The 18,318-nt window shown below is 31.3% G+C and overlaps 1 protein-coding gene across 2 annotated transcripts; it reads right to left on the bottom strand.

The window, feature by feature from the left end:
- Positions 1-6,180: 6,180 nt before the first annotated feature.
- Positions 6,181-16,205, bottom strand: LOC106765294 (ubiquitin carboxyl-terminal hydrolase 26). 2 transcript variants are annotated; one of them, XM_014649867.2, is made up of 16 exons: positions 16,096-16,205; positions 15,953-15,982; positions 15,180-15,290; positions 14,494-15,090; positions 13,507-13,762; positions 12,299-13,029; positions 12,018-12,126; positions 11,249-11,427; positions 10,732-11,016; positions 10,460-10,652; positions 10,132-10,203; positions 9,649-9,888; positions 7,564-7,827; positions 7,149-7,296; positions 6,584-6,710; positions 6,181-6,545 (listed from the first exon to the last, which is right to left on the bottom strand). In XM_014649867.2, the coding sequence occupies exons 3-15, from the start codon at positions 15,254-15,256 to the stop codon at positions 6,616-6,618; spliced, it is 3,246 nt and encodes a 1,081-aa protein (XP_014505353.1). In that variant the 5' UTR covers positions 15,257-15,290; positions 15,953-15,982; positions 16,096-16,205; the 3' UTR covers positions 6,181-6,545; positions 6,584-6,615. The 2 variants fall into 2 exon arrangements, with proteins under 2 accessions (XP_014505353.1, XP_022638141.1); XM_022782420.1 differs by having other exon boundaries at positions 6,181-6,537.
- Positions 16,206-18,318: the final 2,113 nt, after the last annotated feature.

Here is an 18,318-nt window from a genome sequence, read left to right as displayed (position 1 = left end):
TTTGGATTTAGGGTTTAGACGTCGGTTCCCAGAGTAACAGACGTCTAAAGTGACTTTTTGAATTTTTGGATTTAGGGTTTAGACGTCGGTTCCCAAAGTAACAGACGTCTAAAGTGCTTTAGAAGTCGAGGCTCTCCCAACTGATGTTTATATGTCTGACAGGTAGGTGAATAGCTATTAATTTTCGCCATATAGACGTCGGTGCCCCTCCTAACTGACGTCTATATGACTGAAAGAAATGATTTTTCACCCACCTGTCAGACATATAGACGTCAGTTAGGAGGGGTCCCGACATCTAAAATATTATAAACGTCGAGGCACCTTTTAACTGACGTCTATATGGCCAACTTATTTACGAAAATGCCACCGGTCATCAATATACGTCGTGCTTACCCTTAACCGACGTCTAAAAGGTAACGTTAAATAGCGTTTTTGTACTAGTGAATATACAACATTTGACAAGAAAATTAGAAAGAAATTGATTGAAATTTAAGAATTTTATAAGATATTTCAAATAAATATTTGACATTTGAAATTTATTTAAGAGAAATGAAAAAAATTGAAATTTCATAATTAATCACTTCTTTATATATATATATATATATATATATATATATATATATATATATATATAACTTTATTTACATAAAATATATAAAAAATAGAGAGAAATCAAATAGAATGTTAGAGTTTCACGAGTTTTGTAATTAGCTTTTAATAAAACTTTAATTGTATATTTAGTCGTTTAATTTCATAAAGTTAAGTAATTTTGATTAACTGTATGTCATCTAGTTGTTAATATGCTATTTAATTGTTAATAAAGAATATTGCCATATCAATGATAACCACATTTAAAAAAATAAAAAATCTGGACCAGTCAAAATGCACCAATTTAATATTTAAGGGTTGAACGGAATCAATGCAATATTATTAAAATTATGATAGATAGTTAAAATACATATATAAATTTAAATAAAATTAATCTGTTTAATACTAATGTTGCATCACAATTGATATAGACAGGATTAGTTCCCAGTTGAACCGATCAAACCACTTAGTCCACTCACAATTACTACAACCATGATAATAAAAATATATTAACATTTTGTATTTTGGATGAAATTGTTTAAATTTTAAAATAAAAATATAAAAAGTATGTTAAATGTTTGAAAATGTGAAATTAAATAACCTTTAGAGATCTTCTTTTTTTCTATTATTTTCAGTGTTTTCTAATTCATTGTTGTATAGAAGTTAAAAGTATTTTAATTGCAAAATTATTTGTTTATATTTTATATAAATTCTAAACTATTTCCTAATTAATTTTTATTAATTGTAATTTAGTCTTTTAATATTTTTGATAATTTAGAATTTATTAACTAACTAATTTTTAATATTTACAGTTAAGTTTGGCATAACTTTTGTTTATTTATTTAAATATACAAGTTAATTAAATTCTTTTAAACAGTGATTTAAATGTCATATGCTGTGAATTTAATTATTATGTGAGAAAATATTTCAATAAATATTTATAATTTATTTTTCTAATATTTTTCCATCATGAATAATTTGAGTATAATTAGTTAATTTTATTACAACTTAAGTATAATTTTACATCACTCTAAAAGTTTTTCATTATTAAATTTCGTAACTAAATTCATCGTTATAAACTTTTTTTTATTTAAATTTAAAAAAACAACAACTAAGAATTAAGGTAGAACATCAATAATTCTATAGAAATACATGCTATAATAAATTAAAAATCACTAAATTTTATTGAATTTTAAGTGATTTTTAATTTTAAGTGTGAAATGTCTCATTGAAGAAGATAATCAAAGTCATCGTTAATGTAAATGATAGATTGAAAAATAATAGGTTAGTTCTAAAAGAAAATTAAATAGATCTTAAAAATGTTTTTGAGGATATTTAAAAGATGGTGAGTTGAAGGTCTAGGGATATTGTTTTCTAGTTAAAAAGGATTTTAAAAAGTAGTTTTGATAACATATTGTAAAAGATAGATAAGGCATTTGATTACTACATCCTAATATTGAATTATATTCAATTCTTTTTTTACAACTTGTAAAAGGTTCTATTGATGAAACTATCATTATAATTACTTTTGTTTTTTTTTTTTCTACATTGCAAGACTTCCATTTACAGGTGTCTTGAATGAATCTTCCATTTATATTATATGTAGTATATCTTTCATTCTATGTTAGAGTGGTAGCATAGGTTGGTAGCTTTTGTAGCTTTTTAGCTTGCAAACATATCTATTGCACTCAACTTGTTATGATTTGTAGTACTTTTTGTTGAGACTGTTAATAATATAATATCTATATTATTGTGGGTTTTTATGATGATAATACATTGTTTAATAACACACAAATGTTGTTGTTATGTTATATGTTCTTATGCTGATTGTTTGATATATTTGTTGAACATGATTCTGTGATATATTGCTATGTGAATGGATACTTATTGAGCTTGTACTTGTTACATCATTTCTGGATGCATTGCACATGTTTTAAAGCATGAAAATCACAAGCACTTTTGTGAACTTATAATTGTGTGACAAAGCTACAGTAAAGTCGACTCCATTATTAATTGATTCGACTATACTAAAATCTTTGTACAGATTTTGAGAATCAGTACTATGTGAGATTTTCTGAATGAAAGAATTTCAAAATGTTTCAACATGTCGAAGTCGACTGTGTGCGCCACAAATTCGACTGTATTAGTTGGTTGGTTTGAAATTTTGTTATGCTCATGAACTATAACGATTATATTTTCAAAAATCTATTGAGCATTGAATACTGGATCAACTGTATTAAATGAGATTTTATTTTGTTTGACTGAATGCTACTAGTCTGACTAAACTATTATAACTGTCACAACATAGTCGACTGTATTAGTAGCTTATTCAACTGAGAGAATGTTTGTTAAACAGAAATCTATAACTTGATGGAACCTGAAGTTGTTCTAAGACTTTTGATGATATAACATTTTCACATTCTGTTTCAGATTGAATTCTCAGAGATTATAGAACTCAAAGAACTCATCAAGAAGACGGTGGTGATCTTTCTTGAAGGAGATTCAAAGAAAGATTAAATTCACACTCACTGCTTGATCATATATATGTACATTGAGGTGTCTCTGGTTTGATCAAGAATTTGGTTGAGCGTCCGTGGTGTTGTTGTGTGTACCTGTTGTGACTATAGAGGATAGACTCGTGGAGTTTGGTTCTCTTTGAAGATTGTTCAAAGTGGTTTGGCAGATTGCAGGAGAGGGGACATCTTGCTGCAAGTCTTGCTGTGTGTTTTGCCTATATTTTGGTTAGAGGGTTAGAGATGTGTTTTATATTTTTGACGTAAAGGTCTTCTATAAAATCCTTGCTATAAAAACCTTGACCATTATAGTGCATTTGCTTCCTGGTATTGGAAGGACACAGGATGTAGGCATTGAGGCCGAACCAGTATAAAAACCAGTGTTTGATTTCTCTATCCCTGTATATTCAGTTGACTGTATTATCTGCGTAGTCAACTACGATTTCCCGCTGCACACATATTTCATTACTTGCGATTCAAGAAAGTTCTGTAAAGTTTTCAACTTGTTTTAAAAGATTGTGAAACGACTCTGATTTTGAAAACTCACCAATTCACCCTCCCTCTTTGTGTAAAAAGAAGCCTACCTGTTTTCCAACACCTTTTACACTCATACTGGTTAGAGGAAGCCACATGAAAAAGTCATTTATCACTTCCCATCATGAATCAAATGCTTGAAACTTACTTGGTCCAACATACTAGTGTTTTTTTGGATTAATATTATGCTTATAATCAAATAGCAATAGATTGAGAATATTGGAAAAAAATAACATTAATGTGTCCTATTGATGTTTTTGTTTATAAAAAGATGAGGATTAAGATTAGTTATCATATATGCATGCTAACAATATTTGTTGATCATATTGAAAAGTGTATTGAACTTTTCATTTATGATGACCGCTTCAAAACTTTCCATGATTCATGCCTAGAGAACCTTGTCACCATATGATTCATGCCTAGAGAACCTTGTCACCATATTGAACCATTGTTTTGAAACTAATATGATTCTCCATTAGAAAAAATTTCATTTTATAGCCACTAAGGAGATTGTTCTTTCCATAAAATCTCCAACAAATGCATAAAGCTTTATCAAGACAAGGTAGAAGTCATTGCAAAGTTACCTTCACCCATGGATTTTAACTATATATATAAGAAGTTTTCTTTATCAGATAGGCTTATATAATATTTTTTATTAATGACTTTTCAAAGTATGAATTATTTAATATAGTAGAAAATAAGGTTATATGAAAACTTTTTATCAATTTCAAACTATATTAAATGAATTAGATTCCTAGTATAAATATTATAATAATATTGATAAAATTTAAATACTTTTGCCAAGAAATTAACCTTGAAAACTTATATGTTAAGAAGTGAACTTTAAGTCTAACTCAATTCCACAAAACCAATTTGTAAGGTGAAGTTTGCACCTACTTGTATACTTTAAATTAGTCTTATCTTTAGTCGATGTGAGACTTCCAACAATGTACATTAGCATAATTTTATAGAATTCTCAATGTCCACAAGTTAGAACATGTTTTGTATAATTTAGCGAAAGTTTATATCTTAATCATTTTCATAATTAATTAAATAAAAAGTATCAAAGTCGATATTTAAAAAATTTGAACAAAATTTATGTTATATCCTAACATTATTTAGTTTATCTTGTATGAACCAAAATTTTGGATATGATTATATTATATTATCATGTTTTTATCTTATCACATTATATTACTTTATCTTATTAGTTTGAGGTCTAATAACATTGACATTTTCCCCTTCATGTGATAGGAGTAGTCACCATTCAAGAACCAACTTAAACTCTAGTCTATTCCAACCAAGGATATATGTTATTCTTTTAGAGTAGATAATGTACCATGTAAAGACTTCAAATGCCTTCAATCCTTAGAGTACTCATCCTCCTCTTAGGTGCTCGTTCTTTTTAAGATGAAAAGGAGTTATGCTTGCAGAAGACACTTCACACTGAAATTAGTCTCTCACGTCAACAAACAATAAATGTATAATTAATATAACGTAATCAACATACTTTGTATAAAATGTACTATTTATACTTATTGTTTATGGACTTTTACTTGGATGGACCTTGACCCATTAGCTTAAATACTTGTTGATTTCAATCACTATAGTTAATAATGAGATATGATGATTAAGTGTCTTGTATAATATTATACTAACCTAATAGAAATGAGTAGAGTACATGTTAACTTAATAATTTAACATATGCTGGACCAAGAACAACACTTATGATCATAGAGTACTGGGTCATATAATACATATGCAATAAGAAAAATGAGTCTTTTTCGTATCCGAAACGTTTTAGGTTTTTAATATTAGTTTTATTTGTTACATATTTTCCTTAGTGTATACATATATGATTTTTAGATGTGACTCCTTTCTAAATTAATGAGAAAGGTATGAAATTTACATGATCTAATTTCACACCAAACTTATTCTTAAGACGCAGAAATTTGTTCAAAATTTTGTTAAGATCTTTCATAAAATCTCCCAAAATAATTTTTTAAACAAATCATTTCCTTTTTTAAATGATTTATTTCAAATAGATCAGTCGTCTAAGATTAATTCGGGATTTTTTTTTTCAAAATTTGTTTATCCTCGTTAAGCTTTCCATTTTCAGTAACAACATATTTAAAGTTGTTAAGTTTATATATTTCTAAGAGTTTAGTAATTTTGACAAAGTTTCATAAAAATGTCTTGCAACATTCACCTCTCATGTCTCCAAGCATAATGCACTCATAATAGATGATCTCTTGGTCATTTCTCTTATCCTTCTTTTTCATTTTACGACACCTCAAACATACTCTAAACTTTTAAGATAAGCTACATTGAAAAAAGTATGTGAAAAATTATTTAAATAACTACATATTAGTGCGAGTTTATTGACATATTAACCAACTACTATATAGAGAACCAATTACTTTTACTAGTTATAACAAGTTACTGTCTGTAAATATTTCTTTAGAAAAAAAGTAAAGCACAATGAAATAAAACGAATTGATTACTAAGTTCAAAATCTGAAAAAAAAAAAAAAAAAAAGACAGCATTCAACAACGAAAATCAACAAATACGAATAGTAAGTCAATTCCCCAGCCCTTTTGAGCTTTCAAATGAGGTGATGAAGACTAATACACATTACCATACACAAAATTTCACTTCAGAGCGTCATTCCTCTATATCTGAAAGCTCTATTTACTACATTTGGATTTTGTTTGAGATATTGAATATTCACAGTTCATTTTGGAATGCACAATGTAAGTGACAATGCCTGCAACCTTTTAGCATTTGCTCTCATGCACACATAATTTGCATTCAACGCTGCGTAAGGTCCAGATGAATGGTTCATTCTTGATACACTCCTTTTTCTCACTCAAAATTTTCCATTCAGAACTTATATATATATATATATATATATATATATATATATATATATATATATATATATATATACAGCAATAAATGTTAACTATAAGTTTGTTTCCTAAACCACCTGAGATGAAAAATTTGACGTCAAGAGTGTTCCACGAAATCCTGTCTCGGTATGCTGCGTTTCCATTACCTCGTTACAAAGTTCTTCTGCAAAATACGAATATGACAGTGTTTATACGTTAAGAACCCAAAATCACTAATAACAAAAAATACAGAATGACAAAACGAAAGAAAAAGATAAAATTGTCATCGAAAGATGCAGGAAAATACAGTAGCAAGCACACTACTATCCAAGAGCAAGGCTCCTAAAGAGAAAATGCATTGATTCTTCCTTATCCCTCTCCTCTCCACTATGGTCCCCTTACCACCACTTCTAGCTACTTCCACTTTTTTTCGTTCACTCTCTGCCAGCTCAACATTTCCCCCAATTCCCTTCCTAATCTTTCTTCTGCGTACTTTCCAAACCCAAGGCTCGGTAGCTAACTTTTGGCCCAAATTTCTCCCGCATTCCTCCAGCCTATTCGAGACTATAATAAGAGTATATGAAAGTAAAAGATAATCAAGTACCAGTATCAAATAACATACCTGCAATATCTCGATTTTCATGGATCTGAGAGTCCCTCACAATAATCTGATCTCCAGCAAATATATTAACATCTACAAGCGTAGTATTTTCGTTATCAACATCAATTCTCCTATCGCCTTTTTGTAGTATCTGGTTTTCCTTGACAACCTGCAAGGACAATTACCAGATGGAAATTATAAATTATACATTATGAAGGACTACATTGATTGCAGCAGCATGTACATGAAAATTTATTCAAAGTGAATTTTCTCATCCCATTCTATTTTCAGTTTAGTAGGCTATGCCTAATTTCTATGTAAACATCCATGTCAGTTCCAGTTCACATTGATATGCAATGCTTTAAACAAAAAACTCATAACATATATGATGAGTGTTTGAGCGTAATGATAAACATATAAAACAAATTTGACTTGCCCCAAAGGATTCCCATATCATCATTTTCAGTTGGTAAATTGATGTTGAAGCAGAAACTTTAAGGCTAATTGAACTCTCTTTTTTCATATTCCGAGAACGTTTAGAAACCCTCCTATCTGTTTCAACAAAACGCTTTGCAGCATCCAAGACAGATTTTGGGACCTCCTTTCCTTGGACAAGAATTACACTAATGTCCTTATCGCAATAGTTAAGTTTCTGCAATAACTCAACGCTTTCCTTTTCTCCAATGCAACTTTCACAAACCTGCATATTAAGAGAAGGAGGACTATAGTTCAAATTAAAACAAAACGGAGAAGTTTATACTTTCTAACATATGTAGGTTAAAGTTATCGGCTCAGCGGGAGCAAATATGGAAGTGACATAGACCATGCCAAATAAAATAGAACTAGACAATTATTAACTAAAGTACAACTTTATTTTCAGAAGCAACACAAACACATCTGGAAGTTGCTTATTAAAGATACGATGGTCTTCATTCAGAAACACGCACTACATACAAAAAGCAAAGGGTTATAATCCTATGCATTTGCTGAAAATAGCTAACAGGAAAACAAGAAAAAACAAGGACGTCTTTCAAGTCAAGGTAACTACACACCATTTCCACCATATTAGATTATTTGATAAATCTGTTCAACTTGTTCCCACCATTTCCTGTGCAGATTTAAAATAAAAAAGTAAAATACATTTGCACCCGTTTTTAAACAGTTATACCCAATAAACCTCCGTTTTTTTGCGTCACTTTCCCACCTCTTAATGAAAGGGCATCAAATTATGATTTAAATTTTTTTGTCAAATGGCAATATGGTTCTCTTCCCTTTGTGAAAACTAAAAGTATTGCTCTCACTAAACCACAAGCCCAAAACCCTCATCTTTGAAAAGTTTGCACAACTAGAAGCTTCCACTCCCTACATAGACTGTAGCACGATGCCACCTCAGTACCCAGCCATCACAATCCTCATTGAGGTCTTCCCTGCTGCCAGTGCCAGCCTCATGACCAACCTCGGTTGAGTACTATAGAAATTTTCATTAATTTGAAACTCAGTTATGTCCAAAGAACTTACATGCTCCATTTTTTAGGTGGATCCTATTGGTTGATTGGGTTTTATTTTGTTTACTATCAAGTCTCATCTAGTGGTTTGTTTATTTAATGATAAGGTTCCTCAAATTGATAAAAGGGGTTAACATAATGATGAAGATGGGTTACATAGTACCAAAGCAAGTTATTTTTTCGCCTACTACGGGCAGTTTTTCAATCATTGACTCAAATCCATTGTTGAACTGAATGAATCCCACTGAGTGGAATAGGGAGGTACTTATGNCAGAACGGACCAATCTAATGTTTCACAATAAAGTGATAGGTGGAACTGCCATTAAACGACTTATTAGCAGATTAATAGATCACTTCGGAATGGCATATACATCACATATCCTGGATCAAGTCAAGACTCTGGGATTCCGCCAAGCTACGGCTACATCCATTTCATTAGGAATTGATGACCTTTTAACAATACCTTCNAAAGGATGGCTAGTCCGAGATGCTGAACACCAAAATTTGATTTTGGAAAAACAGCATCATTATGGAAATGTACATGCAGTAGAAAAATTACGCCAATCCATTGAGATACAGCTTTTTTCTTAGATCCAAAGTAGTAAATGAGTATTTAGGCAACAACAGAAGTGTTAAGGCAGAAGGGCCAAAGATGAAGGGTCCCAAGGGAAAGAAGAAGAAGGGCCAACGATAAGGCAGTCCTCGTATATGGGCAATTGGAAATGCAGAAGCGAAGGAGAACCTTGGAGTCTTTGTAGAAGATGATGTGGACATTTTAGGAACAAATTCAGTAAAATTCACGTGCACAATATAATAGTGTTAAGCACTTAAGGAGTTTTTTATGTGTCAAAAAAAGAGAGATATCCTGCACAATCTGGAAAAAGATACAGAAATGAACACAATGAGGTTGTTAGAATCCTTTAGATAATAGTTTATGATAAAGAATCAATTGATAAATATTAGGTGCAGAGGCAAAATACCACATACAGCAGATCGTGGCAGAGATTTTGGATTACCTCAGGACTAGTCTTAATCACAAGTTGTCTATTCACTCCATTCCCACTTCCATTATTCACTTTATCCAAAGGATCAAGTTGATTCTCACATATAGGCATATCTTTGCAGGATCCGTTCAAAGCATCTTCCAAATCATTAACATTCTCAATTCTTGCAGATATTCCTTTGGTCTCAATACCACTCCATTCTTGACAGAAGCACTTCCAATCATTCTCCGATATGATGGTTAAGCCATCTACCTAGAATCAACAAAGTGAATAATTATAAAACTGAGACAGAAAACTCACTTTAGTGACAGTGAAAAAATGGAGAGAACAAGCTGATATTGGGAACATACTATTTCAGAAAAGGATTTAAAGCATACTTAAAATACTGAATTTAATTTCAGCTGACTAAACAATGAGAGACAAAACTGCAACCTTGCATGTGCACGTCACTTGACTGACTATATTGTAAAAATTCCTTTAATAATTCTAACTTACAGAAGATTCTCTTGAGATTATAGTCCCACGTCTACAAATCAGTTCAGGAGGCCTTTGTACGAGCTGTGAGTGCTGAAGACAAAAAAGGGGAAAGAAAATTCATCATGAAATTGCTATGGATTTAAGATGGCATATACATGACAACAAATCATAGTGACATAAAAAAAGTAAGAGATACAAAACTAAATCCCATGACAATTTTTCAAAGTTACTACTCTCATAATAATTCCACACCTAAAAAGAAAACTCAAATTTAACAAAGCGCTAGTAAGTAGTATTCTAAACTGAGCCAAAAGCAAGATCCACATAGCAAAAAAAAAGAGGGTACCTTTTCACACATCAGTGAATTAATTACCCCATCCAAAGTTTCAGGTGTATCAGAATTCTTGACAGCCAAGTAATTTCTCCATTTTAAAATCCACGATGAAGGAACTAAGAAATACTTGCAATGTAAAGAAAGTGGCATACTTTTACCAACAGATAACTTCTCATGATTTTGTCTTTGCATTTGTTTTACTAATCTGCATCATGAAAATAAATTCACTTCAAAATTTGCTACGCCACTTCTATACTAATAGAAAATGTACAGAAAACAATCACCTCATAGAGTCCTCAAAGCAAGCCTCTTTAGATATTTCATCATGGCATTGCAAACATTCACTTGAGCCTACAGGAAAAGCACGGCAACCGAGAGGATCATCAGGTTTTACAGTAATGGCATCTTTATATAAGAAAAACCAGAAACCCTCAGGAACAAGCAACCGCTTGGCCCCAACAGCTTGATCAGGCCTAAGTTGTCCATGTGGACAACTAATAGATGTTGTTGGTCCAGCATCAGCTTCAGAGGGAGCATCACCAACTTTTCTTTTCAACCATTGCTGCAGCCTAAAAATTTAAACTCATCAGTATAAAAGTTTTGGTATCTTTTGAAATATCCTAACAGACAAGGTAAGATAATGCAATGATATTAAAACTGAGCAAAACAGGTGACAGATTTCTCAAAGACTAAACTTGGCAGATTTTCCTATTTCATAATGAAACAGAGCACTTATCCACACCACCTCTTACCCCTTTCTAAAGAAGCAGAACTGCCAGGAAAAAAGAACTCCGGTCTTACCATGGTCTAGACACATAGTACATTCCATCTTCATGATTTCCATTGACAAAAGCTCGTGCAAATTGCTTCAATGATTCTCTTTGATCCCGATAGGAGTCAGCTGACACCACATTATGTGACCCTTCTATCAGACAATCCCAACAGCAGTCATTGTGAGAAAGAGTTGGCCCCCCACCATACTGAATTTCACAAGCCAATAAATGAAGCATAATATATAAATAACTATTTTGCAACAATGGAAAAATATGAGGTCATATATATGAATAAACCATAAATAATGACAAAAAATCAACAGTAACTAAATTTCTGAACAGAAGCTTAAACTTCGTTTTATTTCTAGTACAATGTAATGCCCACTTCACCAAAAATTATCATTTATTTAAATGTTACTCCTCCAGTCCTCCTTCAGACACATATGGCAACAGTTTCCTTGCTAATGTCCAATAAGAAAGGTAAACTTGGCATTTAATGAAGAAAAAAGCCTGCTAATGCTGCAAATTAACTAACTCCCTTATGGAATACTAGTTTCCTACTACAAATGCTCCCTCTGATAAATCCTTTTATATCACTCCTAGCAGTATTAGCTATCACAGTGTGTAAAAGAAAAACAAAAACAATCACGTTCCAATGTATTCTTTACCATGCTAAATTACCATTCTTTTTTGTATTGATTTCAAGAGTGACAGAATCAATGTAGGATATAATAAAACAAGGAGACTTATAAAAAATTAAAAAAAAGGAATCATGTACGTAAGATATGCCAGGTTACCTTAGTCAATAATTTATCCCAAGCTTTAGAAGACAATCGCTTCATTGAGGTAGCCTTAGACACCGGAACTTTCCCATGTGAACATTGGATAGGTGTATTGTCAAGAACACTGTTAACATTAAGATGTAAGTAACTTATACGTTAAGTGAAATAATCCTACCTACAATAATTGGCAGAAGGAACACTTGATCTAAAGACATGAAAAAATGACCTTTGACACAAATAATAACAGAATAAAACGTTAAATGTAGAAAAAAATGCAATAGAAAGTGTGCACTAACGTCGGAACAATAGAGTCAGCCCACTGGCGAAGCCATTCACTAGAGATCCAATAGTACGGTTGCTCTTGTGGTTGGGCAGGAGATTCAGCTAAAATAGATCGAACTTCTTGTCTCCTCTCATTGATACAACTTAGTCCTAACTCTTTCCTGTGTTTGTACTGGTTGCAAGAATCAAGATATGTGGCATTAAAATTTTGAATCTCGTCACCAAGATAAGAAGGGAAACAAGCATTGTCTTGTGCAGTAACTGCATTGCAATCTGCTTCTTTAAAGTTAGTGCCATAAACCACGTCCCCCTTTTCACCAACATTTTTGCTATGCCTAAGATGGTACATCAACATGTATGCCTCATCAGATGTAAATGTCTCCACAAGTGAAGATTGTGAATGAGGGGCATCTAAACCATTACCGTCAGCCAGCATTGCTTCAGAGCAATTAGAATTAAGTGCGTCCATCTTAACAGATTTAGAAGTAAAAGATGAAGCTCCTTCTCCAAATGGATGACAACCCAAGTTAGTAACCTCCTCATCATCAAATTCCCACCATTGCCCAGTGTTTTCATCCTTGATATGGGCAATGTAATGACCACTATTAACAGCAGTGCCCTTGTGAATCAGTACAGCTGACAAGTCATATATCAATTCATTTTGAGATGGCTCAGACAATCTATCACACATATCAAGTTTAGCTGGAAATGAAAATGCAGAAGTAACTTTCTTCTTCATTGTGTTCTGGCAAGGAAATAGAAAAATACAGGACAAGAAATATCAGAAAGAAATTGTGTTACAGAAAATAAGATTTACTCCACAGGCATAAAGAAGATAAAAAGTTAGACATGGTGGATTAATAAATAAGAAACCACTGTTACATGTAAATACCCAAAGAAAGAAAAGCCATGCAATCATTCACAAAATCTCTATCTTGGGAAAACTACTCCTGCAAGATCAGTACCCAAAAAAAAAGTTGAAAATCCTGCAGGTTTCCCGAAGTAAATAAATTTCATTTGTTTTTTAAATTCTGTAATGGGATATTTATTTTTTAGTAAGTTCCCTCATTCTCAATCTAATACAGCAATACTTATTTACCTCATGTGCCCAAAACAAAAAGAATTGTGATTAAACATAAAGAGTATGTAAACCATCAAAACATGCACAGACAGCATTTTGTTGTGTAGTACTCTCAATAATAACTCGTGTTTTTCCCAATACCTGTGGAAGGAAGACATAACGTTTAAGTTGAAAATTAAGTACATCGGGTAATGTACACAGCTTGATGCTGCGAGTAGCATCAACTCTTGTTTTACATGACCCACAAAAATATTGATTATCTCCATGGAGCTCTTCAATGGCAAGGTAATCATCTAAGCTCTCATCTAAACATTTCAATCCCTTGATATTCAACTCTATCCCATAGAAGTCTTCCATTTTGTAAGAAGCTTCAGATTCTCTTCCACATTGCGAACACCTACAAGTCATATAAAATTAAGAAATTTGTAACAGTCATAAATACAACTACCAGTGACCACATGCATATATAATATGAATGTAGAAGTATAAAAACTTTATTTGGTAACATTTGATCACAATATTTTAGATTCACGGGTGACATATAAAGCACTGACACTTCAAGAAAGGCAGCGTGGAAACGTGCCAATCACTTCATGTTAGATGCAACACAAGATACAACAAAAATTACACGAACGCATCAAATTTTGTTGTGCTGCTGTGTATGCATCACTATCATGGCCTCTGTCCATATCAGTCCCAATGCATCTTAGCTTTTGACCAACAACGACAAAAGGATTATGAACAACCAGTACCAACGGTGCTCAAAGAAAAATGTGACAGCCAATTTAGTAAGAAAAATATAATCAGAAGCGTGGTTTAGTAACATCAAATACATTGTTAGGGAAAACAAATGCAAATTCGCATCTTGCAAAAGGAATCAAAAGAAACTAAAAACAAATGAAATTTACATGTAAGCAACATTAGCATTTTTCCAAGCTAAATAGTTTTTTGGGCATTTTCCTGTATTTTTAAGGAGTGGGAAAGGGATGGACCAAAAATATAAGAGAAAAATTCAAGATTTTTGAAAAATCTATAATACTTCAACAGGGCCACCCCGTCAAAATAAAATTAGTAGGAAAAACGTATTGCATAGAGTTCAATAAGTTACCCATAAGCACTGATTCTTACGTTGTCACATGAGACACGCTCCCTCGGAAAAGATCTTGAACAATTGTTCTTGCTTTAGCAATTTTGGAATGGCTCAAACAAGTCTCAAGTAATGATAAAAGCAATGTCAGGAATTCATGGCTATCCTGCTGAACTTCATTGTCTAACTCCAGTGTTTTAACAAATGGGGAAGAATCTACGAAAGCCTTTTTACTAGCATACAATTGTACAAAAATCCGAGTCAGTTGGTCTAACACTGGTTGTTGCTGTAAAAGATCAGGTTCTACAGAAAATATGCCTTGTCGAAAATATTTATTCATGTACAAGCACTGTAGTATACTGTTGGCATAACATGTTGCACCAAGATTTGTCAAACCAGCAGGTGAACAATCAGAAGCACGAAGATCTGTTGTCGGATCAGGGCCAAGACTTCCAAGAAAGTCAGACATCTTCTGCCATAAACCAGACTTCCGGGTACCATTTGGAGGAGGAACCAAGGCACAGAAGCAATTTGGGTTGTCTTTAGTATTAACACGGCAGCCTGAACAGACGGGTTTCCAAATCATATATAGTTGGCTCATATCATCTTCAGTCACTGCTCCTGTTTTATGAATTTTCCTACACAATAAACATGTAAAGTAAACAATCTGCTCTAATCTCTCTTGTTTCACAAGCTAAAGAAACCAAAGAATTTTGGATAGTGGTACCTCCATATTTCAGAAATGTCATCATCATCCTCATGTTTCTGCCTTTTATTTTTATTTCGAGTTGTTGGTCTAGTCATTGTACAACAAAAAAGCCTAGCCCTGAAAAAAGGACTGCAGCAACTAATTTCCTTGAGTCAAAAGAAAATGAAATGAATCAAGACAGTAGTTCCTAATCACTATTTTAACCCTCAACATTGAACCAAAATGTATCAACAGATAGTTAAACCTGTTCAATCTATGAAGGTTGTCCTGCTATTAAAATCTCATGATCCAACACCACTTATTAGTGTGCCAATAATGCAACTCAAAATTCAAACTACAGCACAGGAAATCTTCATATAGAACATACTTTCAACGAATTCAAACTATGTAAACACAGTTACCTAACAAGTATCATTTACAAACGAATAAACACAAAATTTCACAAAAAACTAAAAAACAAACTACACCAAAAAGTGCCTATATTTGTGCATGTATGCAAACATATTATCCTAACTTCACTTCTTCATCATCAGTATTCATTGCACACAAGAAGCAGGAAAAATAAAATAAAATTACATAAACATCACAGACAGCTTAAAAGAACCCTAGCAATTTCAACCAGCCAAACAAAAATCAACAGAGAAACGAAGACACAACGAAATATGAAACACACGTACGATTCATATATAAATTAAAATTGAACAACAACATTAATCAACAATCGCAACAACATTATCCTGAAATTACTATACCAAGGCAGAGAAAATCAGAAAACGTGGATGTGACGTTACCTGGGAGAAAAGGAGGAAGATCAAGAGTCACTGAAAAAAAAAATAAAGAAAGGAAGTGAGAAACAAAAGAATTTACGAAACGAATTTACTTTTAAATTTCTTTTGAGCAAGAATAGTTGATAACTGTTAGTAGAATTTTTTACCTTTGACAGAAGAAAGAATGGTGGAAGAAGAGCAAGTGTGTCTGAAAGAGAGTGAAAGAAGAGAAAGGGACAATTTTCCCTCTCACGTAGGTAAACGAAGAGGTTTATCAAAATTTTCTTAACTTTTCAATTTCAATTCATCAAAAATTATTCTCAGTGTGCTGCTGTTGAATTTTTGTCAATGTCAAAATTTATAATTTTTTTATTTTAAATTAAAATATATGATAGATTAGATTGACTTGCAAATTTTAATCAGTTTGACAGCATTAATTTTAAACCAATAAAAACAAATTACCTTAATCAGTCATAATTAATTATACATATATATTATGTTGTATTTGATCAGTTATCTGATATGAGATTTTAAAACTAATTTATATAAACAAAACTTTAATTGCATTTTTTTAATTTTAATTAATTTTGTTGAAATTAACTTTATGTGTTTTAAATATATTATTATAAATACGTCTAGCATTATTTTCTCATTGAAGTTTGATTTAATGTAATGATCATTAAGTTAAAGATATTATGATTACTGATTACATTAATTATATTATTTAAACTTCTTGATTATCGTTTTGCTTAAAAAATCTTTTATTGTCATAATTAAATCATTAATGGGTGGCAATTATATTAATTCATACAAATTACAATATATAACTGTTATCATTACAATATTTATATCCGTTTAGTCTATCAACAAAATATAACTTTAATACTATTAAATAATTACTTTTACAAAAGTATAAATTATAATTTTCTTACCATTTTCTATTCATTTATGTTAGAATAGTTAATCGTTAGGAGGGGTAGAGGTGGCTATTTTGAAAAAAAATTCATCCTTTAAATGTATTTTCATATTTAATATTTAATTTATGTAAAATTTTTGTTTTATCTTTGTTTCTATGCCACATATTCTCTTGCTGTTCATTTATCACGCAAAATAATTAAATAATTATTAAATTTTGATATCAAATAATGATTAAATAAAAGTTAAATCATTATAAAAATAAATAAAAATGTAAAAGTATCAAATATATTGATATTATAAGATTAAAACATCTCGTCTCGTGAGTAGGATAACAAAAATATTTTTATTATTTTCTAATTAAAATTTGATTTGATATAATGTTCATTAAGTTAAATATATTATGATTACTGATTACATTAATTATATTATTCAAAAATCTTGACTACCTTTTTTATTTAAAATAATTTTTATTATCATAATTAAATCTTGATCGCAATTATATTAATTCGTGCAAATTACAATTATAGCTGTTATCATTACAATATTTTACTTTTACAGTTCTATTAACAAAATATAACTTCAGTAATATTTAATAATTACTTTTACAAAAGTATAAATTATAATTTTCTTGGCATTTTCTATTCATTTATGTTAGAATGGTTAATGTTAGGAGTGGGAAAATGTGGCTCTTTTGAAATAAAAATTCATCCTTTAAATATATTTTCACATTTAATATTTAATTTATATGAAATTTTTGTTTTATCTTTATTTTTATGTTACATATTTTCTTATTATTCATATATCATGCAAAATAATTAAAAGATTATTAAATTTGGATATCAAATAATAATTAAATAAAAGTTGAATCATTATAAAATAAATAAATATATAAAAGTATCAAATATTATAAGATTGAGATGATGTAAAGGTTGAGAAAAAGTCAGCTCTTCTCCTCTTTTCCATGTCTTCTTCCTTCTCATTCTCAACAACTGAACCTTGAATTCTGGATCAAATTTGGTATCCTAAAGATCCAACCATAGAAAGCTCTCATCCGCATTCGTTCAATTTTCAATTCCCTCACCGGTAAGCCAAATTCTCCTCTCTTAAATTTGGGAATCATGATCATGCAAAGGGAATCTGCTGCATGCAACTTTCCTAAGCTTTTTCCCCCAAATTTCTAATCACATTCAAACTCTAAAATCTGTTTTTTTTTTTCCAAATTGACACCCCATAGGTGATTCTAGCCTACTTTGAGTCACAAGCAAGCCACCGCGGTTCCGTTGAGTCGTGTCACAGTCGAGGTAAGGGGAGCTAAATCCAACTGAATTTTTGAAAATTTTGTGGAGTGAGTATGATCTGAACTAAACCTTTGAGTATGTTGTTGGAGGTATTTAAAACTTTTTTGTTCCTTGAGAAGGGTAGAAAATCTATTATAAGTTCATTTGATGGTTGGTAGGATGAATTTGACTTGA

The sequence above is a fragment of the Vigna radiata genome, chromosome 6 (genome assembly GCF_000741045.1).
Source record: "Vigna radiata var. radiata cultivar VC1973A chromosome 6, Vradiata_ver6, whole genome shotgun sequence".
NCBI classification, from domain to species: domain Eukaryota; kingdom Viridiplantae; phylum Streptophyta; class Magnoliopsida; order Fabales; family Fabaceae; genus Vigna; species Vigna radiata.
The sequence above is the reverse complement of the archived record's forward strand: the minus strand, read 5'-3'. Positions and strand labels throughout refer to the sequence as shown.